This window comes from Diceros bicornis, chromosome 1 (assembly GCF_020826845.1).
Source record: "Diceros bicornis minor isolate mBicDic1 chromosome 1, mDicBic1.mat.cur, whole genome shotgun sequence".
In the NCBI taxonomy this organism is placed as follows: domain Eukaryota; kingdom Metazoa; phylum Chordata; class Mammalia; order Perissodactyla; family Rhinocerotidae; genus Diceros; species Diceros bicornis.
In genome coordinates, this window is record NC_080740.1 from 22,415,693 (window position 1) to 22,440,852 (window position 25,160).

Here is a 25,160-nt window from a genome sequence, read left to right on the forward strand (position 1 = left end):
GGCTGGGGTCATTAGATGCCACAATTTGTAACATCTGTGCAAAATCTCTACCTTGTTTGGGTAAGGGATATGGAATGCTGAAATAATCCTCATAAAATTCTAGAAGAGTCACCGCAGCATCCAGTGCATAATCTGCCTGATTTATCTTGTCTGGCACAGCATAGACGGAAACCTGAAGAGAAAGGCACAAGAAAGTTATTCAAATGCCGTAGTGGCTTCTCTCCACAACTGTATAGGAGCTGACACTAACAGCTGCACACCGTGGGATGTGGTTGCCAATATGAAAGAAGACGATCGGAAGTTCTATTTCTTGTATTAATGCCGACTATGTTCCTGATCAACTCCCTTTCTGAAAACAACTATAAATGCTGGATAACACATACAAAAATGTCTTTTTAAATGTTTTCATGAGACAGTGAAAAAGTAAAGACTTAGATGCCAAAAATGAAGCGACAGTAGGGCTCTCAGAAGTCAGCAGAGCACTGCAGCCAGCTCTTGCCCCGAGGACACTGGCCCAATACAGATGGACTGGAGCTTCGGTTTTCATGGCGTTGAAGAACTCAGGGGACAGGAGACAAAGTCCAGAGCCTGCCCAAGGTGGGAAGTCTAACAGGAGATGCACCCCTGCATAAAGCTGGACCCCAGAGGACCACACCCTTACTGAGGGGGTAAACTAGAAACAACCACCCCCTTCCTCAAGGAGATTGCAAGGGAAAAAATGCCTTATTCAAACCTTGGTACTGTATGGGGGAAAATCTCCTCAGAGAATTTGTAGCTAAAAGCTAACCTTAATGCTGTTTAGCAGCTGGACTCACAATAACCAAGTGGTTCAAAAATCTGAAGCCAATAATTTAATTTAAAGTGGCCCCTGGGCTGGTAACTACTCCCAGTCACCTGACAGAAGCAAACACAAATTCTCTCTGGAAGAATCTACCTTCAACGCAGGTAATCTAAGTTCACAGACACAATTCACAATATACGCAAAGGAAGAAGACACGGTGAGCAAGAGCCAGTGGAAACAATAAACCACAGACCAGATACACAAAGACTTTAGATATGACAATCACTAGACACAGAATATAAAATGTACGATTAATGTGTTTAAAGAAATAAAAGGACTAAAAATATTAGTATATAAAAGGGATGCTGGGACCCAATTCCAATGTGGGTGTGTGTGGTGGGGGAGAGTTCCACCACACTACCAACCAACCACCAAGCAACTCTCTGACACCAGCTGGGCGTCCTACAATTCAACTCAATTCTGATATTATCCACCCGGAGATAGCATCAGATTCCACAGATTAAGGGTTCAGTCCTACGAGACTGCCCCCACCCCTACTTCAGATGCCAATTGCAAGTCCAGGTTGTCACCTGTGCTTCTAACCAAGCAGCTATAGATTAGAGGTTCCAATGACCCCCTCCCTGGGTTCTATTAATTTGCTAGAGCAGCTCACAGAACTCAAAGAAACATTTTACTTAGTAAATTACTGGTTCATTATAAAAGGATATAACCCAGGAATAGCCACATGGAAGAGATGCATAGGCACCTTTATTGCTCTCATCACTTAGAAAATTCTAAGGGTTTTAGGAGCTCTGTGCCAGAATTGGGACAAAGACCAAATATATATTTCTTATCATAAGTCACAATATCACAGTATGGAAGAGACATTATAAAAAGAATCATTCATAAAGGATTCACAAAAGTGGGCAAATCAATAGTGGGTGTTTTTGCTGACAGTTTCACTGCTGAATTTAGATTGCTCCCTACATCCAAGTCTCAAGCATCACCTTCAAATCCCCAGGTAAGTAGACATATCTCCACAAGGATAAGAAGCCTCAGCCCTATAGGAACAAAAGGCAGTTCAGCAGAGAAACTCTAACTATTCGGGCCTCAGTGAAAACCAGCACAAATAAATGAGGTATCGTCAAATAAAGTGTCCTGCCCCTCCTCTCCAAAAAACTTATTTGCATTTAGAGCCACAGCATACAGTTGTATAGATTGCTGACTATGGTGCCCAGACAAGGAGCGAGTGCTCCTTGAAACAAGATCTTTTTCTCCAGGATTCCAGTATTCCCTTCCCAGAGCCATTTAATCCTCCAAGCAGAATCTCTATCTTACTTCCTTCCCATGGCCAGAAGTCCCTGCTCAGATAGTCAGTGGCATTCACTTCCAAATGCAGACAGTTATAGTCAGAAGCAACCTTAGAAACCATTGCAGGATCTAGTCCAACTTAGACATTTTAAAGTATAAACTAAGTTCCAGGGGGAGCAGGGCCATGGTCAGAAAGCCAGGTAGTGGTGGAGCCAGGACCATGACCCAGGCCAAGCCTTTCCACGTGGTTTTCTTGTTAAAGCCTCACTGTAAATATGAGTATCTGTGACCACAGGATGACCAGCCATCCGGGATTGCCTGAGAGTGAGGGGGTTCCCAGGATGTGGGACTTCCAGTTTTAAAACCAGGACAGCCCCAGGCAACCAGGACAAGTTGGTCACCCTCTGTGACAATGACAAGTTCACCTTGACTCCATTCTTGGTCATCTTGCTGACAGACTTAAAATCTGAAATAATGAAGGCCACCAGGTAGGTGCTCATCTTCACAGTGACATCAAAATGGTCTTCTATGAGTCCTTCCGCAACAGTCACAGATTTAACCTAAAATCAGAATAACTTCAATCATCAAATAATCCAATTATCCAATACATTGAAAACATTTTAGAAAGAGAAATTTTCTAACTACCAGACACAATATTGAAAATATATGGCATGACATTTGTATAATTATTTTAAAATTTCTAATATCTGATTGTAATTTAGATATTAAGGCCAAACCATTCTACTCAATTTCTTTTTTTATTGAGATGTAATTCATATACCATAAAATTCACCATTTTAAAGTATACAATTCAGTGGTTTTTCATTGTATTCACAGAGTTGTACAACCATCACCACTTAATTTCTTTTAAATATTCCAGATGATCACAGACTGACTCATATTTGGTACACGAGGATTGATAACATGGATGGGACAAAGCAAAACTGAGATTGCTGGTTTTGCCAAGATGTAGTCCACTTGTCCTAAAACACAGGTATGGGAACGATCTGAAAATACAATGTCTAATTTGTTTTCTACACCAGGCAAATATGTAACCATGTACAACCCAAAAAGAGCAATGAGCTTCTATTTTCCTAAACAATTGATAGTAACCCATGCCTGGGCCTGACCCTGCAAAGCCTCCTCCAAACTCTGATTTGCTTCATTGGAACCAGCTTTTAAGTGCAATCAGGGAGCAGCCTTGCAGAGTGGGGTGGGGGTGATGGAGGGATAGTCTAAGAGGTCTGCTCCCAAAGAAGAAAGTCTCATACCTCAGCCAGCAGAAGCACTGGGGCAGGATCTTGGAGAAAGGACCAGCCAGAACCAGCCTGGGGAACTCTATATTAACACAGGCATTTTTCCTGTAATCTTATTTCCACCTCTTTCTCTGTGCCCCATCCTTCTTCTTAATACCCACCAGCCACCAGCTACGGTGCCTGCTGGTCACTTTTTGGTCATTCAAACCCTGACTATAATAGCCAACCTAGGTTTTTTCTTGAAGGACCCCAAATTACCTTTTCTTTTTAAAATGCCTTCTACCCAGTCCTAACCAAAATTTCCATTTCTGAAGTTGTGTTAATGATTAGGAAAGTAAGCTAATTAAACTAATACGAATTTAAATGTGATTAACTCGTGCCTCTAACACTTGCATGTTCCAATGGTATATTTGCTTTTCTCGCCTCCAAAAAGATGCTTTGAGACCCCATGGTCCTCCCCCTCAACTCCATGTCTGCAGCCTGAGTTCAGGCCTCTCCTATTAGATTTCTGCCAAGGGGAGGGCTTTCCTGTCCAAAGGCAGGTTTACATTAGAGATTTTTCCTATCCCCAGGATGACGCCTCAGGAGCTCCAGGCCTTCCCCCTAGAAGCCTACGAATTTCTCCACAAATCTTATTTAGTCAGCCAGTCTCTCCCTCGTTTTCATCCCATCCCTGTTCCTTTATCCTCCTAAAGCCGTAATTCTCTAATCAGAGAACTCACTCCAGTCCCAGGGAGCAATAACACAATATTGGAGGAGGGAACTATCATCTGAAAAAGTGTGTTCTCTATCTCAAATTCATATTAGGAAAATGGCATAACTGCTTCTTGTCTTTTCATATACAAATGTGGTGGGAGTGGGGGAGACAAAAGTTCTGGGCTGGTAGGGATTTGCAGAAGAGCGCTTTTCACAGGGGACAGCCCTCTAATGGGGCCTGTCAGAATCTTGTTTGAGGAAGGGATCCTTCAGATTTTCAGCTAGGAATATAGAGGTTTAAAGGTTGAGAAGTACTGTATAGAGGCTGGTCTGTGGTTCTCTGAGTCCCTTCATGCAATGATATTGCCTCCCTGGTCAGCACAGGGATGAGGCGGGACACCCTTCAGGATAGGAATGGGCAAAGCCTATCCCCGCTGAGTCTCATCCACAGTGAGCTTCTCTGAACAAAGGATGCGTGTGCTTCAGGAGTTGGTATGCATCAGTTGCAGAATGACAGCCCAGCTGATGTTTCTTCTAAGCTGCCAGAATATAGGATAATGGCACTGAGCAGTTTTATTCATTGGGCATGGTCATCTCCTCACCAATTTTAAAAATAAGAGGGAGCACTGTCCACATCTGCTTTGGAATTGGAGGATAATGGTTTCTTTAAAGAGAACTGAGTTATCTATCATTACTTATCTTTAGTACCATAGTATTCTGAAAAGATTACTCTTTTTCTATCTGCCCAATGTCATGCATGTAGTTATAAATTGTATAGTTAATATTAGTATATAGTATATAGAAATTATAAAAAATAACTGTATACTAGAAATATGGCCTTCTTCGATAAAGCATTCTCTTTAAAACTCTTTTAAAAGATCATACGAGAAAATGAAGGTGGAAGTGCTTTGTGAAGGGCACTCTCTTTTAAACCTGACCTGAATTCCTTATGGAGCTTTCCTTCCAACAGCACTGATCACCTAGAATGTCAATCTTACTGAAATCTTGCATGTTTCTAGGAACAATTTTTTCTTTGACTACAAATAAATTATTGCTTGAAACAAAAGCATAGGTTGGAAATGAAAAAGACAAGTTAGCTATCTGTCAGGCAATAAAACAAAACAAAACAGGTGACCTGAATGTTAACTGTCACTGGGGCAATGCAAGTCACAGCGAATCAGTGGATTTCTCCCGTGAGTAGATGTGCAGTTCAGACTCACCAACGGCATGTTGGAGATGGCGAGGTGCCTTGGCTCCCTTCTGATCTTGATTGAAAAACTCGCTTTGAAGGCAGGTTCATCAAAGCAGGGAAAGGCCATTCTGGCTGCAGTAGGTTCAAAGTGTGTTGATGCAAGTATCCTAAAATTATGGCAAGCAAAATAAAAATACAATATGAAGCATCAGGGACTCTAAGATAGGTGTGTGTGTGTTTTTAATTCCTAAAGTTACCACAGATTAATAGATTTCACTACTAAAAAAATCTTTTATATGACAAAAGCTATCGTAAACTAAACTAAAAGACAAGTAAAAATCTGGGAAAATTGATTGAAAGGTATTTGACAAAGGGTTAATAGCCTTAACAGATAAGGAGCTCTTGGAAATGAGTAAGAATATACCCAGCAACCAAGGAGAATAGGAGGCATGGGTCATAAACAGGCAATTCACAAAAGAAGAAGCTACAAATAGTCAATAATCATATCTAACGCTGCTCAACTTCCTTAATAATCGGTGCAACGTAAATTAAAGGGAGATAGTATTGGTTAGAGGTAAGGAATACGACAAGGGGTAACAAAAATTTGTTGACCCTTTGACTTAGCAATTTTACTTCTAGGAATTTATTCTAAAGAAATCATTGAAAAAGATGTTCATCAAATGTTACTAATGCTGAAAAGCTGGAAATAACCTAATCTCCAACCATGGGGGATTAGTTAAATAAATCAACTCAAAACATACATTTTAATAAAGTCATTAAAATGATGTATAGTGATAGTCATCCATATAAAACAACTCCTCAACCTATTTAAAAAAAAAAAACCCTCCCTTGTAAAACAGAAAATATAACATAGCTCCATTTACATAAAATAATGTGTATGCATATCCAATGTTCCCCTAAAATAAAAGTAGTGGTTATCTCTAAGGGCTACAATTGGGATAAATTTTACTTTTTAAAACATTCTTTCTGGTAGCACATGACTTCTTCACCTCAAAAAAATAATACGGAATCAGAAAAATGTTAGTATCATCTACTAACAAATAAAATTTGATTTTAATATTTAGCATAGGGGCGGGCCCAGTGGCGCAAGCGGTTAAGTGCGCGCGCTCCGCTGCGGCGGCCCGGGGTTTGCTGGTTTGGATCCCGGGCGCGCACCGACGCACTGCTTGGTAAGCCATGCTGTGGCGGGGTCCCATATAAAGTGGAGGAAGATGGGCACCGATGTTAGCCCAGGGCCATCTTCCTCAGCAAAAAAAAGAGGAGGATTGGTGGATGTTAGCTCAGGGCTGATCTCCTCACAAAAAAAATAAATAAATAAAATAAAATAAAATTTAGCATAAAATCTCCCAAAATAAGTCATCTGTTTAAAAACAGAACTAAAGCAAAGAAGGTGAAGATCCCTTAAAGAGTTTTAACTGAGAGAAAAATATTTCTTCTGATAGACTGTTGTGGGTTGAATTGTGTCCTCCAGAAAGATATGTTGAAGTCTAAATCCCTGGTATCTGTGAATGTGACTTTATTTGGAAATAGGGTCTTTGCAGATGTAATTAAGTTAAGATGAGGCCATCAGGTTTGGCCCTAATCTAATATGACTGGTGTCCTCATAAGAAGAGGGAAATTTGGAGAATGCCTGCATGACAACAGAGGCAGAGACCAGTGTGATGTAGCTGCAAGCCAAGGAATGGCAAGGAGGATGGCCACCACAAACTAGGGAGAGGCAAGAAAGGATTCTACTCCGAGACTCAAGGAGAACATTGCCTGCTGACACCTTAATTTTGGATTTCTAGCCTCCAGAACTGAGAGAATAAATTTTTGTTGTTTTATGCCACTCAGTTTATGGTACTTTGTTAGAGCAGCCATAGGAAACTAATGCATAGGCCAAGAGAATTAAAAATGTTTATTATGTCCCAGAAATTTAATTAAACAAACAAATAGGTATTTACCCTGATAAAGCTGGAGGAAAGAAAATTGGTTAAAACAGAATGAAAAATGAGATCCAAAAAACAAGGAAAAAAACTATTGGCCATTTTGAAATCTACGAAGAAGATGCAAAAGCAAAACCAAAGAAAGAATTCAACAATCAGAAGAATTTTAAAAGACAATCCATCTTAAATATTAAATTTAGTATGGGCAGCAGTTGGAACTTAAAAAAAAAAACAAGAAAAAAAATACCTCACTTCCCCTTCCTTGGTTCTGTAGGTGCTTTTATAAAAGCCATGGAAAGTCTCAGAGAGATTGCCAGCATAGTGGATGACAACTGTGTACAGCAGCCCCCCCACCAGAGGCTCGGGGGCCAGAAGCGCGATTTGCTCCCAAGGTGGATATTCCAGGACTTTCAGTGGTTCTTCAGACTGCCTCTCTCGCTTCCTGAGTGTGGCTTTAGATATCTGCAGGTGGTGACTATGCAGGATGATGGTACTGGTGGGCTGGCTGGCTCTGATTTCTATTTCCGTGGTTCCCTCAAAAGTCAGAGTGGTGAGATTTGCATGGATCATGAGATCATAATGAACTGGAATGACGTGCCCAGGAAGCCGCATTTTATCCCAAGGAAATGGTGTCCCATCACTAGTTTTTGGAGATGTAGTAGCTTCACTGCTCCGACACCAGGAAGGAGTTAAGAGAATCAACAGTGAGGAAAGTAGAAATGACATGGTTCCAAGTGGCCATTTGACAGACAGAGATATCATCTTCTTGCTCAGACTACCTAGTGGCACAAATGTATAAAAGCAAAAGAAAAAAAATTGAGTCTTTAAAATATTATCAAGACAGCATAATTTCAGAATGTATCCACCCAGAATTAGCAGATAGAGAATCAAACTTTCAAAACTACTAGATCTTTTCTTGAAAGTAAAATTACCTTCCTTATGTTATTGATTCATAGAAGAAAGAAGTTGATGGTTAGCAACAATCATTAACACCTACTAAAAAGAATCATTTGGCCTTCAGAGTTTAACTTAACTCTATCGGTCAGGGGTCTTAGCTGAAAATAACAGAACAAGCTCTGGCTGAGGATCCTGAGCAGCTCACTAAATGGGTCAGAGAGTTGCCAGGACATTGGGGAAACCAGGCTCATGAAACAGGCAAAGATGGACATCTGATCAGGTGACCACTCCCCACCCACACTGGACCTCGGAGGAAGCCACTGTACTGCCTGGAAATCAGATGCTGACACCGCTGCAGCCACCACTAGCGTCAGATCTCCACCGCCCCTGCAACTTTGCATTACTTGTTTCAGCTTCAAATTCCCAACTTTGAACTCCAGTTGTCAGAGCCAAGAGGTGTCCACACCACGAGGCAGGAAAGTGGAGAAAGCAAAAATCTGAACTTCGCAGTTTCTACAGCGGGAGACAGGCCTTGCTTCCCGCCAAGCTTACAAAGTAGAGAATTCCTAAATCTTAGGAAATGTAGAAAGGAGTCTTAGATGCTAAGTAGCTATGGGGGAGAAAGGCAAGTATCCATAACAATAACCTTTAACAACAATGGTGTCTGTCAAATTGTCATGCCAAAATGCCATGTTATTTATCCAGGAAAGACTTAAAAAGTTTATGGTGACTTTCACGATAGTTTTTGATAAACATATCAATCACCTACATGTCTGTTACAATCATCCAACAAGTAGGTGTTGAACACCTGCTCCTTACAAGGCTGTGTGCTGAGCACTATGTGGGATATAATACTACACACGACACAAATCCCACCCTCAAGGACTTCAAAATCTGGAAGGAAGAAAACCTTCATACAGAAGTAACAAAATACAACACAGAAAGTGTGGAGTGTTTTAGGAATAATAATAACAGAAGAGGCTGGGGGAGAATGGAATGCTATTTCCATAATAATCTGGGAGAGAGTGACTGGCTGCAGAGTGACTCTGGGAGGCCTTCATGCAAGACCAGCATTTGAGTGTGGTCTGGAAGGATAGGTCAGATTTGGAAATGAAGGGAGGGCATGAAAAGCATTGCAGGTGGAGCAAGCCAGGGCAGGAGCTAAAGCACAAAGGGAGAACACACAGGGCTATTCAGGCAATCGACGTGGACAGAAGGGAACCCCAGGAGAACGTGATGGAGAACGATTATTCACAGGCAAGGAAGGGAGTGACTCCAAGATTATGCTCCAAGCATGCTGGGACACACGCTGCAGACCATATTTTGCACTTTATTTTAAAGGCCACGGGACACAAAAGGAATGTGAATTTTAAGGGAGTTGGCAATCCATGCCCCCAGAACCAAGCATACTTCTTTCTCTCTCTTAGACAAAGACACTTCTCTAATGGGTGCTTGCCAGGAGGGGCCCCTCTCAAGCGAGCCTCGGTAATTGGCCCTAATTCCCTCAAACTCCTCTGGCTCCTGGACATTTGGATCAGATGAGAAAGGTACTAATGCTACAATGGGGACCCCTTAAAATGATCGTGGTACGTGGGATTCTCCCTCCATGTCAGTGGTTCTCATCTCTGTCTGCATATCAATGTCACCTAGGAAGCTTTTTAAATGACAGATGCCTGGATACCTAATTAGAACAATTAAACTGGAATCTATGGTGATGAGGTCAGGGCATCAGAATTTTTTTAAAAACTTCCCAGAAACTCTATTGAAGAGCCAGGTTGAGAACCTCCTTGCCAACCTTGGTCTTATCCCCTGAACCCTGTGTAAGTACTGATATGCTGTCCCCTACCCCTCACTCTCCATCCTGCTCTCTTCCCAAACACACAGTTAAAGGTATCTACCTCTCCCTCCCCCTCGGAGTGATCTGAGGGCTAAACAGAAAGGATATCAACACAGTAGAGATAGCCAACCACTGAGACACCATAATTCCAGTTCAAAAGGCACCACCCAGGTGAGACAGAAAAGAGGGAGGACAGGTTTTTCTGTTTCTTGTTTTTTTTGCCTAGGAACCAACTAAACGATGCTTCCAGCCATGGAGGGTTGGAGCAGTTTGGACGAGAAGAATAAAGTTTAAACACCAAAATGGTAGAGTTCCTGCCCCCATCTCCTCAGGCAGAATCCCAGGGCTGGGCAGACTGATGGATTTCCCCAGAAGTCGGGAGACCAGAAGTAAAAGGAACTTGTGTGATGCTTCCACTTGGAATTTCTCAAGGCAGTAGCTTAGTGGGTGCAGCCTGTGTTGCAAGACGGTAGAGAGCGCAGTGAAGGTGGTAGGTTCAGGCCTGCCTGGACTCCGGAAGTCCCGGAGTATTCTCCAACAGCCCAAGAGGAGACCTGGAAATTCCAACTGGTTTTGAGCTGACAGCAAAGCCCATGGGCTGCTGAAGGGGTTGACAGTGGGACCTCACATCAAAGGCTTTATAGGGTTGAGTCCATGAGGGGAGGGGCCAAAGAGAACATGGCTGTGTCTCAAGGAGGATGCAGTTCCAAGAAACCAAAAAGGAACATGTAATGTAGAGAGCATAAATGTGAGACTACATACACATATATAATTATAGCTCTATTAATAATAAATATATATTGGGCTTACAGTCAGGAAAGAAAACTTGGCTTTGAGTTCTTGCTTTGCCACCTACTGTGTGACCTTGGGGAGATCATTTAATCCTAGTTTCATTTTCTTCATGTGTAAAATGAGATAATAATAATACCTCCCTCACAGGATTGTTGTAAAGATTAAATGAGTTAAAATATTTTCAATCATTCATTCCACAAATACTTCTTGAAGGCCTACTACGTGCCAGGGGTTTTGCTGGGCACTAGCAATGCAAGACAGCACAGGTCCCTGACCTCAAAGAGCTTAGAGTGTGTGTGTGGGGGGGAATTTTTAACAAGTTTACACAAATATATATCGTTACCAACCGTGATTAGGGCTATGAAGGAAAAAACATACACATACTGAAAGAGAATAACAGGGCAGACTAAGTACATTGGGGGCTCTCCAAAAATATTTTAGGTGAGATTTAAAGGACAAATTCAAGTTAGCTAAGAAAAGAGGGAGAGGGAGAGTTTTCCAGACAGAAGGAACAGCAAGCATATTTGCAGACTCAGAGGCAGTAGAGAGTGCTGGTTCTGCAGGCCAGTGAACTGGAAGCACGCCACAGGAAAGATGTGCCTGGAGAGGTGGAGAGGGGCCAGACCACCATGCAGCCTTGTAGGCATCTTAAGGATTTTGGATCCTGTCCTAAATGCAATGAGAAGCCACTGGGTTTTGAGCTACAGTCTTAAGATCCAGGTAACACTTTAAGAAAATCACCCCGGTTGTTGTGTAGAGTGTGGAGCAAGAAAGAAGCAAGAGTGAAGGCCTTGCAAGAGACCATTAGAAAGTAGTCGAGACAAAGTAAGCTAGTTACTTATACTGGGTGGTGTCAAGAGAGTGATGGGGGGGGAGGAGACAGAGGACGGATTCAACATCTATATTTAGGGTAGACTGGAAGTGGGGGGGGGGGGCGGTGAGGGAAAGGACATATGGATGGCTGCCAGGTTTCTAGACTGAACATCTGAGTAGTCATAGGTGCCATTTACTGAGATGGAGAAGACCAGAGGTGGAACAGATGTAAAAGAGTGGAGAGGGAATCAAGGGGTCATTTTTAAATATGTTTAATTTGTGATGTCTATGAGATCTCCGAGGGGAAATATCAAGCAGGCAGTTGAATGCACAGGTTTAGAGCACAGAAATAAGGGCTTTAAAAGCCTTTCCTGTACTTGACTGTATTCTTGTAAAGTTAACAAAGTATCTTCCTTTGCATCTCATTTTATTAAAGCGTCTTTCACAATGTTGTCAGTGAAAGTGCAACAGCAACAAAGTACCTAACTTTGCTTCACAGCCAGGAAGAGTTCAAGATACTTGAGGAACCTTGTGTAGGCTGCCTTTGGTGATTCTGCCTTTTCCCACCCACATAGGAAGTCAGAGCTAACTGGTCCTGGGTTATTTCACCTTTCCCTTTATTGGGACACTACGAAATGTGAAATCCATCATCAAGAGGTAATGAACTTTCTTCCAAAACGTTCTGAACAACGAAATTAACGAACACTGATAATAGCTTGTCACTGCTGGTAAACAATAAAAATGTTGAATTCGTTTTTTTTTAACATATTAAAATTTCTCTATTTAGGCCCACCTGAAAATGTGCTACATATCAGTACAATTCCAAATCTTTGGGAAAAGACACAATTCTATCCAATTTTTTAAAAGTATTTTTTAAATCGTTGACCACATCCTGAGTTGAGAGCAAATACTCTGGGCATTTCATAGAAAACAGAGCATTTCTTTCTGAACCTGGCCTACACAAAAAACCTCCACGAAAACTGTAAGGAAGTGTCTGCTCTTCTCCTTCCTCATGAAATTAACTTGCAGGCCCATCTGCCGAACAAGATACCCAGATAGGAAACTTTAATTTGCTCAAACACGAGAGCTTTATCTGAATAAAACCCACCTAGAGCCAGAGTGAAGTGAAGGCCGATAACTGCTGGCAAGAAATACAGGAGAAACGGGGCGGGGGCGGGTGTGGGGGAGGCGCAGAATTGATCTTGAGGACACTTACGGACGCCGGTCCCAAAACACCCCCACTCCAGGAGTAAACTCAAGGCCACGTTCGTGTCTCGGGCAACTATCCGCAAGGTGTCCTACTTGGCCGCACCCCGCCGGCCACCCACCGCTCCATTTGGCCCTGCTCTGGAACATGGTGGAGCGGGCGGCCGGCGGGAACCCAGCCGCAAGGCGGAGCGCAGACGGAGGCTCCCGCCTGCCGGGAAGGGCGCGGGCGGGGGAGCGCGCGGAGCAGGCGCGCCGGCCCTGCGCCCCCAGCCTTCTCTTGGTGGAGAAGGACCCAAGCGGGGCTGGGCCTGCCGCCGACCCTGCCGCCCTCCCGGGACGCGGGCCAGGCCCCACGCCTCCCCCGCCCCGCGTCGCAGCCCTCTGGCCCTCCTCCTCCCTGCGCCCTGGGCCCTCGGGCCTCGCCGGCGGGCGCAGGGAGGCGGCCGGGGCCGCGCCCTTCTCCAGCCGCGCAGCCCCCTCCCCGCGGGGCGCGCTGGGGACGAGCGCTCTGTACTTGTGGGGCTGGGACCCAGCCGGCTCACCCTCGCGCCGCCGCCGCAGCCGCCGCCTGCCTCGCCGGCCCCGGGACCGAAAGTGAAAGTGGAGCCCGGGGAGCGGCAGGCGGGCGCGAGGGGCGCTGGGCCCGAGCCCTCGCGGCAGGCGCAGGGGAGCCCCGGGCTGAGGCGGGAGCTCGGGAAGGAAACCCGGGAGTGGGGCCGAGCGAGGCACACCGCCGTTCCCAAGACGGGAATCCACAAAGGAGCGCTGCACGCAAGGGAAGCAGCGGGGTTGCAATACGGTGGGGATCTGGCGGCGAGGAGCACCGCTTTCTGACAGCGATCATTTTCTCTGCGCGTGTCTTTGGAGGTTGTTTTGTTTTGTTTTAAGTGGTTAGCCTTTGGGGCGTAAGGAAATGGCCAGTGCTCCTGGAGGAGAGTCGGCCGGCCGGACAAGAGCTCGCTTCTCCCCAAGCGAGACGGGCTCGACGCCGGTTGAACCCAAGAGGTGTCCATCATCTCGCTTCTGCAAATGGGCTGAGACCTCATGGCCCGCCTCAGAAAGAAACAGAACCCCTGAACAGCTCTGTTGCTGAAAAAGCTGACCTGTCTGGTCTTTCAGTGTAGAGGGGTCCCGCTAGGAGACCCCACAGAGGAAGAAAGGGATGTAGATGGGCCCGGCACTTCCCCACCATCTCGAAGGGACCCCAAAGATTTGCTGCTCTCCACGTTTAAACGTTCCCCGGTTTTTTGAAATCAAATGACCGTTTCTGCACTCCCCTTAGAACATTAAGACGATGAAACGGCCAAAAGAGCCGGTCTTTAAACAGTTGAGGGTAAAGGAGGTAACACACCAAGAAAACACAAACGTTCCCCCTCACCAAACGCTACAGGTTAGTGAGTGGACCACGGTCCGCTGGGACCGTTTGCTTACTACGTTCAGCCTTTCTCCTCCCACTTCCTTGTTAGCCGCCTTCCCTTTGAGAATTGGTGTTCCAAGTCACTGAAATAGTGTGTGTCAACTTTCTTTTCTCAGTCTTATCCCTCCTTTTGAAAAATATAATATTTTGTTCTGCATATTCTCTCCAGTCAAGGACATTTTGTGATATAAAATTAACACTCTGTCCCCAGGCCCAACCAGGGTGGGAGCAAAGGAAGTTTTTTCGCTAAAATTCAACAAGAAACGAGGGGCTTTGGGATCAGGGAATTTCTGCATGTTAGCAATTGTGGCAGGGCTGTCAGTGGATGGCTACACTCTCCAAGGCCTTCAGGTGTCAGTGAGTGATCCCACTTTGCTCAGATGAGAGCTTCTTGTCCAGTAAACTCATGCATTTCTTTGCTTTTATATTTACATTTTTGGATGTGATGGTTTCCCTTTAGTTTCTAACGCAATTTTTTAAAAAATATTTCTTGAAAGTCAGGATGGAAGGAGCTGAATGCACCAAGTAGTCTGGAGGCTGCTCTAAAAGCCAACTGAGAAGGCAGGAACAGGAGTGCCTTTGCGTGAACATGGTCCTGGCCCAGGAAGCTGAGAAGTCAGTAAGGAGAAAGTTAACACTTCTACTGCCTCTACACTGTTCTCTCACAAGCTCTCCCTTGCTCAGACTTGAGACTCATTTATAGTGGCTATGATTCCCTCTTCAGAGTCCAAGTGCACTACAAATAAAGCAATAAGACAGAGGATTTGGCAGCGTTCCCTTCCAGTTTCAGAGCTCTAGCAGGAATATGTGGGATGCAGAACTTAGAGAGAGAGGGCTTTAAACTTGACAGAGTCCTAGTTATAGAGTCTGTGGGATCAAAACTTAGCAACTACCAAGCTTAGAAATAGTATCAGAGGGAAGCAGCCAGAAAGAACGGCACCTAGGTTTATAGATTACTTACTTACCAGCTGTTAGATACTGTGCTAAATGCTGGCCATATGCATGTGTGTGTATAATTTCATCTTTTCTGCAACCCTGTAATGTAGGTATTATACTTTATAGATGAAAAAAGTGAGAGAGGTTGGCAACAAAGTCAAAGAGAAAATAAAAAGTGAAACCTAATTTTGAACCCTAGGTAGGTCTATTGACTCCAAAGTTCATGTTTTCTCCACTAAATCACAGCTTCCTCAGCTAGCTGTTATGACTATCCCTGCCTTCTCTTCACCCCCATTTCGCTCGATAGACCTAGCTTTGCTCTTTTCCAGCCAGCCCCTATGAATTTCCTGTCCAGAAAAACCTTCCTGGAGCCTCCAAATTTCCTCCCAGTGGATATTAGTTTACTGTGCTGTAACAAAGCAACTCTAAGACATCAGAAGTATAGCAACACAAAGCTTTGCTCCTCGCTCACTGTACACAGCCACTGTGGACAGGCAGGGTATTCTGTCCCGGATGGCCACTCAGCACTCAGAGTGGCAGAGGCTCCTCACCTTGTAGGTATATCCGTCTGAAGTTTTTGGCCTTCTGAATCACCATGGCAGGAAAGAGGTAGCCCGGAGAATTAAGTATCAGCCTTTCCCCACCTCAGCGCTGAATAACACACATCATTTCCATGCACATTTCATTGGGCAGAACTAGCTACATAGTCTTCTGTAACTGCAAGGAGAGGTTGGTAAACACTAATAATATTGTCTACCACACAGAGTAAGAGGGTCAGCTGAGCCCATCCATTTCAAAGGCTTCTCAGTGTCCTTAGTCCCAGATGTGAGCTAGGAGAAGGAGGGAGTCCACCTCAGGCTTAAGCCATTTCAACACCGGGCTATTATTGATCAATTTTTTCTTATATTGGATCCCAGATTTTGATCAAATGGTGTTCAATTTTGCTCTGATTGATTGAATCAGTTCTTTCTTCATTAGCTTTTAGCCAATTAATGTCAGCATTTGGCTCATTTCTTCTCTTTTGCTGCCGAAGTTGCTGCCATTTTGATCATATTACTACTCTCCTTTTTGATATCAAATCTTACCCAGAATCATGATGTAGGAAATAGACAAAAGCAGGGCTGCTCTGATTAAGTGGGACAGCCCCACCAGTTCAGTCCTTGCCAACTGCCTTCCAACCCCACCCTCTCAGCCTCCACCCCCATCACACACACACACACACACACACACACACACACTATGGTCCCTGAGACACCTCCACAGGCTCCTAGGGCCCCAGAACTCTATTTTTCAAATGCCAACTTAAAAAGGAATAGCAATGATCCTCATTCTTGATATTCTTGATAATGAGGATGACATGTTTTTTTCCTATGTGCCAAATTGCCAGATAGCCCTGCTCAACAAAATCTATACCATTTTATTAACAGTCAGAAACAGGGACAGTATAGATGTCAACTTAAAAGAAGGACTGTTCCAAAGCAGGCCACTGAGCTCATAACAACTAGTAAATTCCTCTGAAATGTAGTGGTTTGAAAGCATTTATATATACTCTATATTATGATCCTCGCAGTGTACTTATGTAGGTGGCTTGTAGTTCCATTTTTCTGGAATGAAGAAACTAAGGATTCAAGATGGTAAGTGGCCTACTAGGGGCCACCACATAGAGAGAACCTGCTCTAAGTGAAGCATCTTCACTTCTAGTTCTAGTGGAAAGCAGAGCTGACAGACAGAGACAGAGAGAATAACCCTACTGAGGCCCACAGATCCAGCTAACTTGAGCAAGCCCTACCCTTGGACTTTCCAGTCAAGAGAGCCAATAAATTCCTTTCTTGATTCAGCCAGTTTGAGTCAAGCTTCAGAAAGAATCTGGAGTCACCATTATGACAGAGCACTAGAGGAAGGAACAATGGATGCCAACTTCTGTAGGAGAAACTAGAGTTCTTATTAAGTGAACAAAAGTGCTGTCAGACTCCTAGGACTTTGGGTCCTGAAGAACATTCTGGGTGACATTGAGGATGGATTATGTCTCCTGTTTTCCCTCCTTCCTCAGTCATGTTTTCAATAAACTCCCACCACCTAAGGTAACCTGAGCATGTCCCCAGTTCTTGCAGCCTGACAGACCCCAGGAAACCCACCCCTCTTCTGTCCTTCCTCAGAATGTGAGAGGGCCCACCTCACTGCTCTCTAGCCAGCATTCTAGATTCCTATTGCTTTTCTCTTTGCTCGTTTCAGTAAAGAGGTAAATCACCATTACACGTTTTTAAAATTTGTATTTCTTTCATTACTAATGAGGCTGAACACATACACTGAACATATGTTGATTAGATGTTTTTACTTCTTATTTCCTCTTTTGAGAATTTTATATTTATGCTTGTTGTTCATTTATGTACCGGAAAATCATTACTTAGTTACATAAAAATAATCTATGACACACGAGAAATCCAGGAATTCTATTAAAAATGTAAAATGTCACAATCAGCAAGGCTCTGTTGTTTCAAAGCAATCCCACAAATATGTCTAGATGAATCATGTCAATTTCTTAAAAATCCAGACCTGTGGCTGCTACGTTAAGGTATTTGAGATGTCGGAGTTTTCCAGATATTGTCAATCAGAACATTGAAGCAAATCTTGATTCAGGAAGCCTGGTATCTAGACTTTATCTTGTTTGTGGCTTTCTCTGCCAAAGAAACTGTACAAAGAATGAGTTAACCAGCTAGGAGTGAGCATGTTCTTTGCATATGCCAAAAGGAGTAATAAAAATCCTGGGATTAAAGTAGGTAGGTTTACTGTTTTTTCTAAAAAAACCATCGCTTCATGCTACCAAGCAGTTTTCCTGCCCTCTCACATGCTGAGGAGGGACGAAAGAATCTGCCACATTAATGTTACTGTACATTGAAGGTATTTCTCTTATTGTAATCATAGGCTGTAGACAGTCTACGTCCTTGAGGCAGAGAAGGATATATAGATCAGGAAAGCAATTGATGGGTGAATAATTGGGAAGAAACTAGGGAAGGAGCTCGACTCTAGAAGCTAGAAAGATTTGATTCTTCATTGAGCTGAAAATGTGAATCTCTCCCAAACCAGAAATGAGAAATTAATAGCTGGCTGAAATTTCTCACTTATGGAAAATGAGTCAGTTCAGACCACCAGAAGAGTTGATTCCAAAACTCAGGAGAAAGATGGCATCTGAGATTTTGACCAATAAAGAGACCAGGGCCCAATAACTGGATTTGAACACTTGGTGAAGAAGATGATTAAAGGTAGAAAGAGCTGTTACAGGCTAGGGAGTATATTATAGGCCCAATAGAAGCCCAAAGTCAAAGAGACTTTTGAGAGAGAGGCAAAGGAAGAGGGGTCCTTAGGGCTGGGGGTCAGGGCAAGACCTGAGAGGGCCAGGGCAGCTGCAGATCTAATTGAGTTATCTGGGCCTAACACCAAAGATTCTAGAAAGACCCAAAGTACTAACCAGCTCCCACAGCAGGGCCAACCCAAATCTATATCAGGGCAGAAGTTTGAGAATCTTGCTTAAGGTCCATTTCCCAACTCCCAATCCAGCAGGACCATAAGGAGGGAAGGAGTCCAGGCCTGAGTGGTTGTATCAGCCAAAGACATCAAAACAAAACGCCAGTTAAATTAGTGAGAATTCAGGGCTCTTCTATTTATGCAGCATTGTCTTGGATTTTTTTCCCCCTTGGCTTCCCAGTCCTGGTGGTAGATTGCTAAATTTTTGTAGAATCTGTGTGAGCTTAGCAGTCTGACAATTCCCATTCTAAAGAATGAAAATAGCAAATTCATAATAAAGTCAAATTTTGTATTACTCATTTAAACTCTCTAGTGCACTGCAAAGTAAATAAAACACCCAAACTATTGACTTTTCCTTCCTTCCTTTTTTTTCTTTCTTTCTTGCTCTCTCTCTTTTTCTTTCTCTCTCTCTCTGTTTCTTTCTTTCTTTTCTTTCCTTCTTTCCTTCTTTCTTTCTCTTTCTTTCTTTCTTTTCTTTTTCTTTCTTTTTCTTTCTTTCTCTTTCATTAGTTATTTATTAATAGATACAGTGAGTAAATAGAAGCAAAGGAATGCACCAAAATAACTTAGAGAACTTCTTACAAAAAAAAAAAAAAGAAATTCCTGATCCTCACCCTGAGAAATTCTGATATCGTAGATTTGCATTGATCTATACCATAGAATTCAAGGGCAAGTGTACGCTTTCTTTGGGAAAAAATTTTTTTGTTGTATCACTGCTGCACCGAAGGCAATGGGGATTCTCCAAACCTTAGCCACAAAAGTAGGAGGATTAGTGAACTCCTAAGGGCCAGCTTCAAAAGTGGGCAGCATCAGCTGTTTGAATTCTGGAAGCTCAAAGGAACTACTGGGGACGATGCAGATAGAGGAGGGAGGAGAGGTGGACAGAGTCTGGAGTCAGCTATGGTTGTTGACACCTGTCTGGATCATTCCCTCACACTCTTCTTAACCAATTGAGAAGTGGAGGGGGCCGTCCTGGTGGCGTAGCAGTTAAGTGCGCGCATTCTGCTTCAATAGCCCGGGGTTCACAGGTTCGGATCCCGGGCACGCACTGACGCACCTCTCGTCAGGCCATGCTGTGGTAGCATCCCATATAAAGTAGAGGAAGATGGACATGGATGTTGGCCCAGGGCCAATCTTCCTCAGCAAAAAGAGGAGGATTGGCATTGGATGTGTGCTCACGGCTGATCTTCCTCACAAAAAGAAAAAAAAAAAAAAAGGAGAAGTGGAGGATTCCAGGCTTGGAGATCAAAGTATGAGTGCTTTTTTTAGTGCAGAGAGGCCGTTCTGTTTGTGGGTTTTGATCTCTGAATCCTCAGTTTGCAAAAGAAAGACACTGCACGGTGAAGAATTAATAAATGTCAACTGGTTAGAGAGGACAAACTCTAAGGAGAAAGATGGCCCACAGACAGGAGGACTATATCAACTAGGACATTTTTGAACACGAAAGTGAATGTTAACCTAATGGGGGCACAGAGGGACAGACAACCAGCGTAAATTAGGTCTCCACATTGGGAAAGCCAGAGGGCAAGGAAGCCCTTTGCTACTGGTCAGCCCCAGGGCATAGAGTGAGATAGAGGAGGATGGAGAGTGGATCTGAAGGGGCAAGTGGAAGATCTCCAGCACAGACATGTTGAATAATGGCACATGTTCCCTGTGAATTTAACTAACCACATATCAGTTAGGGAATGTTCCCTATGAATCTAACTAACCATGTATCAGTTAGGGACTGTGATCACCTCCTAATTCACCTGTTCATTGAAAGCAACATAGAATGCCAATCTCACTTCATGTTTTGTATCCACGTATTACAAAGGTGGAAAAGAAAAATAAAATAACCAAAAAGGCCAGTGACATTTTAAAAACTAATTTCTATGTTGTATAAGTCATGGTTCAATTATAGAGAGTAGAATCCATTCAAGCCATTAATCAGCAAAGGATTTATTGTAGGCTTTTACATGACTTACATAACCATTGGGAAGGCTCATAAAACACACGTTAGAGGGAGCTTCCAGGAACAAATCCCAAAGCCACAGTGTAGAACTTGGCCACCAGTGAAGCTGCTTCTCTTGCCACCACCCAGAAGCCATCTGCTAAATTGGGCAGCTGCTGCCACAGCTGCTGGCTCCAGAACCATGTCATGGATGCAACAATCTGTCCCAGGAAAATGAATGTCTCAAGCGCTGCCTTTCTCCCCACTCAACTCAGTTCCAAATTCAAGTCTCCCTCCAGTGCTTCTGTTTGGCAGAGCCTACCGCACATCTAGAACCTGGGAACAAGGGAGTCTTGGAAATGAAGTATTTGTTTTCCAGACTCTGCAGTGGAGTGAGGAATTCTGAAAGGAGGCGGGAAGATGTACTGAGTAAGCCAATCATAGTGGCCACCACAAATGTTAAACTGTGTTGAAGCTGAACAAATAAAAAAGAAATAAAACAATTATGAGGAGGCCTCAAGTAATTTTGATTGTTTTTATGTACAAACAAAATAATAATTGGGAAATTAACTGTAGATTTAGATTTTGAGACTCATGGGACACTTAGGAGTGTGACGAAGATTTAACTTGGTGACATAAGCACATTGCCAAGCAGCAAGTTATGATTTGGTATCTTCAAAATGTCTCTAGGGGCACTTCTTTTTCATTTTGGCTATTCAGTACCCCTTCTTCCCCTCCTTCTGGTAAATGCACAGTCACATGACTCAGTCCTAGTCTGGGATGAACGAGCACCCCCATTCTCTAGCTACAGTGATTGGCCTAAGAATTGGCACATGACCAAAGCCAGGGCAGTCAGAGGTCTTGCCCAGGATTGTTCTGGCTGAAGCTGACAGGAAAGCCTTTTTTTTTTCTTTTTCTTTGTTGTCCCAATACTGTAGGAATGTGGCCTCAGAGGTAATGGCCAAGTTCCCACTGTGGGGCAATGCCTAAGAAAATGAAACCAACACCAAAGAAGGAAAAAGAAATGAGAGGCAGAGCTTGAGAGGCTCCTGTGTTGTACAGGTTTTCTGACTTCAGCCTGGAGCTGCCTCCTTCCTGCAGCTATTTCTTCAGTTTTGTGAGACATCCAGCATCCTTCCAATAAATCCTCCCCTGTGGATTAAGATCGTTTGGCTGAAGTGGAGATCAGTCGAGTGCACTGTCTCAATTTTGTAACCTACTTGTTCCACCATTCGCTTGAAGGAAGGGAGTGTGTCCCATGGGAAAAGTGAGATTTTTTTTTTTTTTCTTTGCTTCCCATGCATTGTTTGAAGTTGACCTAAATTCCAATGAAGCCTAAATCTGAACTACATTTCTAATCAACCAACCTGATTGAAGTAATTTTGATAATGTCAATCAATTTCATATACGCAGCCTCTATGAACAACTCCATTTTTTAAAAGACTCATTGACAACTGGTACAGCACAATCCCCATGTCTTCACTCTACGAACAATTGCCAGCTGTGTAGTCTGGAGAGCCCCAGATGTTTCACCCGTGATGGGAAAGAACCAAAGAAAAACTGCTTTGAATCCAGGAAGAGAAGAGAGCCTATGGATCACGGGGTGGGATTTGCGAGTGTGTGGGGTGTGTGTGTGCATGTGTGGCAGAGAGAGGGAGAGAGAGGAATCAAAAACTTTTCCTACCAATAATACTCAAGCATGTTTCTTTTATTTGCCTTTAAGCTTCCTCAAAACTCAGTTATACTGTAAGTTTGAAATGACAAGAAAAATCTGTCCCAGATTTGTCTTTTCAAGCACTACAGGACAAATCAGATCAGCTTTTGGAAATGTGGAATGCAAAATCATCTCTCTCTGGAGGATTTAAATTAGGGATGAGTGCTCAGGATTGATATGCACCTTTCTAGCACAGCATTCTAATATTTTGTGAGTAATTGTCGCCTTCCAGGACACCAAAAAATTGAGCATAGAATAGACTTTAATCAGCAATGGATTTAATATTCACCATTGTGACCATTTCACGGTGACCTGAATGTCTAGAGTTTGAGTAGTTTGTAATGTTGCTGAGGCATGAATCAGAATTACATGGACTGATGTGAGAGAAGGAGCCACTGGACTCTTGAGTGGGCCGTTCAGAATCCATACCCCAACCCAATTCTGTTGTTCTCTACTCATTATCACGGGCACGCACTTTCTGAAGTGATGAAACCTAAAAAAAATTGAAGGTGCATTTCTGGAATTTCATTAAGAGGGGTCACTTAAAGTTTTAAAATTCATTTTACAGGATAAAATATGTACTCAAATGATATTTGAGATTGGAATCTTGGAAGTCTTGAAAAAATCTGTAGTAATCTAAACATTACTAGTTTTCCTTAAGCTGTTGAGGATAGTATAATCCATGAGTAAGATGACATATGTTTTTAGAGTGTCTTATAAAACTGCTACTAATTCTGAAAATGAGATTCTCTTTCATTTGTCTTGAAAAAAAAAGAGCCATATCCTTTGCAAAATTGCAAACAGCAAATGCTGATTGGTTAGTTGCCAGATCAAATGGTCTTTTCTCATTCTTTATCCTTTTGTGCAGTATTTGATGTCATTTATGACCTCTTCCTTCTTGCAATTTCTTACTTCCTTGAGAAGTAAGACATACCACTCTCATATTAATAACTCCCAAGTTGACTTACTTACACTCATGTGCCTCATAACAGCATTGTGGTCAATGACGGACCACACATAGGACAACGTTCTCATAAGATTAGTACCATAGAGCCTAGATGTGTGGTAGGCTATACCATCTAGGTTTGTGTAAGTATACTCTGATGTCTGCACAATGATGAAATCACCTAAAAACACATTTCTCAGAATGTATCCCCATCATTAGGTGACCCATGACCATACTTTGATTTCTCTCGTGAACTCTGGATCTGTATAAATACCACTTACTCTGGAAATTTCTCTTGGATATTCTATAAACATTTTAACTTCAACAGACTCCAGAAGAGACTGCCTTTATTCCTCACAAACCTATAATCTCCTGTCTCCCCTGTTTGATTCCTTCCCTGTTGGCAGACCTAGGAGAAAGGCAGGCCTGGGCATTCAGTCCCATGGACCTAGGAGAAGCACAAGGTGAAGAAAAGGGCAAAGAGCAGAGGGATTCCTTATCTATGACCAGGTACTGGCGGTCGTCTCCTACACTAGACGAGTGCCCAAGTCAAAGCAAGTAAAACAAGCCTAACCTAGGAGCCAGTGACAGCTAGGAGATAAGATATATAGTCAAAAAAGGAGATCTCAACGCAATTGGAAATCTGAGACTGGTAAATGCATGAGTGGACCAGAGGGAGCACATCTCAATAAGGAGAACTGGTATATTTCGAGAATTTCCTGTGTGCCACACACCTTGCCAAGCACTTTATATGAAGTGCATCATTTAATTCTCACAACAACACTATAGGGTATGTGCCATTGAAATTTCCACTGACTATTTTTCAATAGTCTCAGAAAACTGAGACTCTGTAAGGTGAGTAACTTGTGGGATATATATGGCTAGGAAGTGACAGAGCCAGGTTAGTGGTGGGACCAGGATGAATCCTAGCAGTTAAGTGCCCCTGCTTTTCAAATCTCTTCTGGTGTAGGTTTACTTCTAGTTTAAAAGGTGTCAGCGAGGGGTAGGCTATTCCAAGTGTGGTTATGATCTTGCCTTCCACCTAGTCAACCCAGCTAGGTGCCGTTAACACGTCACTATCTTCTGGGACTCTTCATTCCTTTACCACTCAACCTCACCAGGTCCTGTCAATATTACTCTCCAAAGGGTGTCTTGACTCTTTCCCTTCCTCTCCACTCCTATTGCCTCCAATCAGGCTTCAATCGTCTCACCTGTGCTATTATGCTATCCTCTTAACTAGTATTTTAACTTCTAATCTCTTCCCCTTCTTCAATCTGTTTTCCATACTATCTGTCTAAACCACTATCCTAGGCAAGCATAGGGCCCAGAAATCTAAACCAGGAAGCCAGAGTTTGGCAAGGGATTAAGACAGAGCAACTACTGTGATGGAGAGCAGGGAGGGAAGTACGAGGTGGGGGGTGGGGTGGGGAGGGAAAGGGAAGCAGAATCAAAAAATGTTGTCCAGGGAAAAGGTGGGCCCAGAAACCTACATAAAGTCTAGAGAAGGTGTCATTCCAACTAGGACCAAGCAGAGATTTTAAAAATTGGGTCTTAGGCAGAGAGGCTACAACAAAATTCAGCCAAATGAACAAGTTGAGGAAGTGTGACTAGAAGGCAATGATTTCTTATATGGGACTTTAGATTTGCCTGTGGATGGGAAGAGACAGGTGCTCTTAAGGACACTATATTAGTTTTCTACGCTATGTAACAAATTGCAGCAAATGTATCAGCTTGAAACAACATGCATTTACTGTCGCACAGTTTCTGTGGGTCTAGAGTCCAGGAGCAGCTTATCTGGGTCCTCTGCTTAGGGTCTCACAAGGCTGCAGTCAAGGTGTCCTCCAGGGCTGTGGTCTCATCTGTGGCTTGACTGGGAAAGGATCCACTTCCAAGCTCACTCAGGTTGTTGGCAGAATTCAGTTCCCAGAGTTTGTAGGACTGAGCACATCAGTTTCTTGCTGGTGT

General features: G+C 43.3%; 1 protein-coding gene across 3 annotated transcripts in view; it reads right to left on the reverse strand.

Annotated features, from left to right (window-relative positions):
* Positions 1–25,160, reverse strand: part of ERAP1 (endoplasmic reticulum aminopeptidase 1) — a 99,527-nt gene that overhangs the window by 20,298 nt on the left and 54,069 nt on the right. Inside the window, exons 1-5 of one of the 3 annotated variants that reach the window (XM_058534182.1) lie at positions 13,273–13,611; positions 7,430–7,961; positions 5,265–5,403; positions 2,518–2,652; positions 52–172 (exon numbers count right to left, since the gene is read on the reverse strand). In XM_058534182.1, the coding sequence (XP_058390165.1) occupies positions 52–172; positions 2,518–2,652; positions 5,265–5,403; positions 7,430–7,944 (910 nt within the window). In that variant the 5' untranslated portion in view covers positions 7,945–7,961; positions 13,273–13,611. Of the gene's footprint in view, positions 1–51; positions 173–2,517; positions 2,653–5,264; positions 5,404–7,429; positions 7,962–13,244; positions 13,612–25,160 lie in introns of those variants that run through there. The other 2 variants (XM_058534016.1, XM_058534104.1) reach the window with 2 other exon arrangements.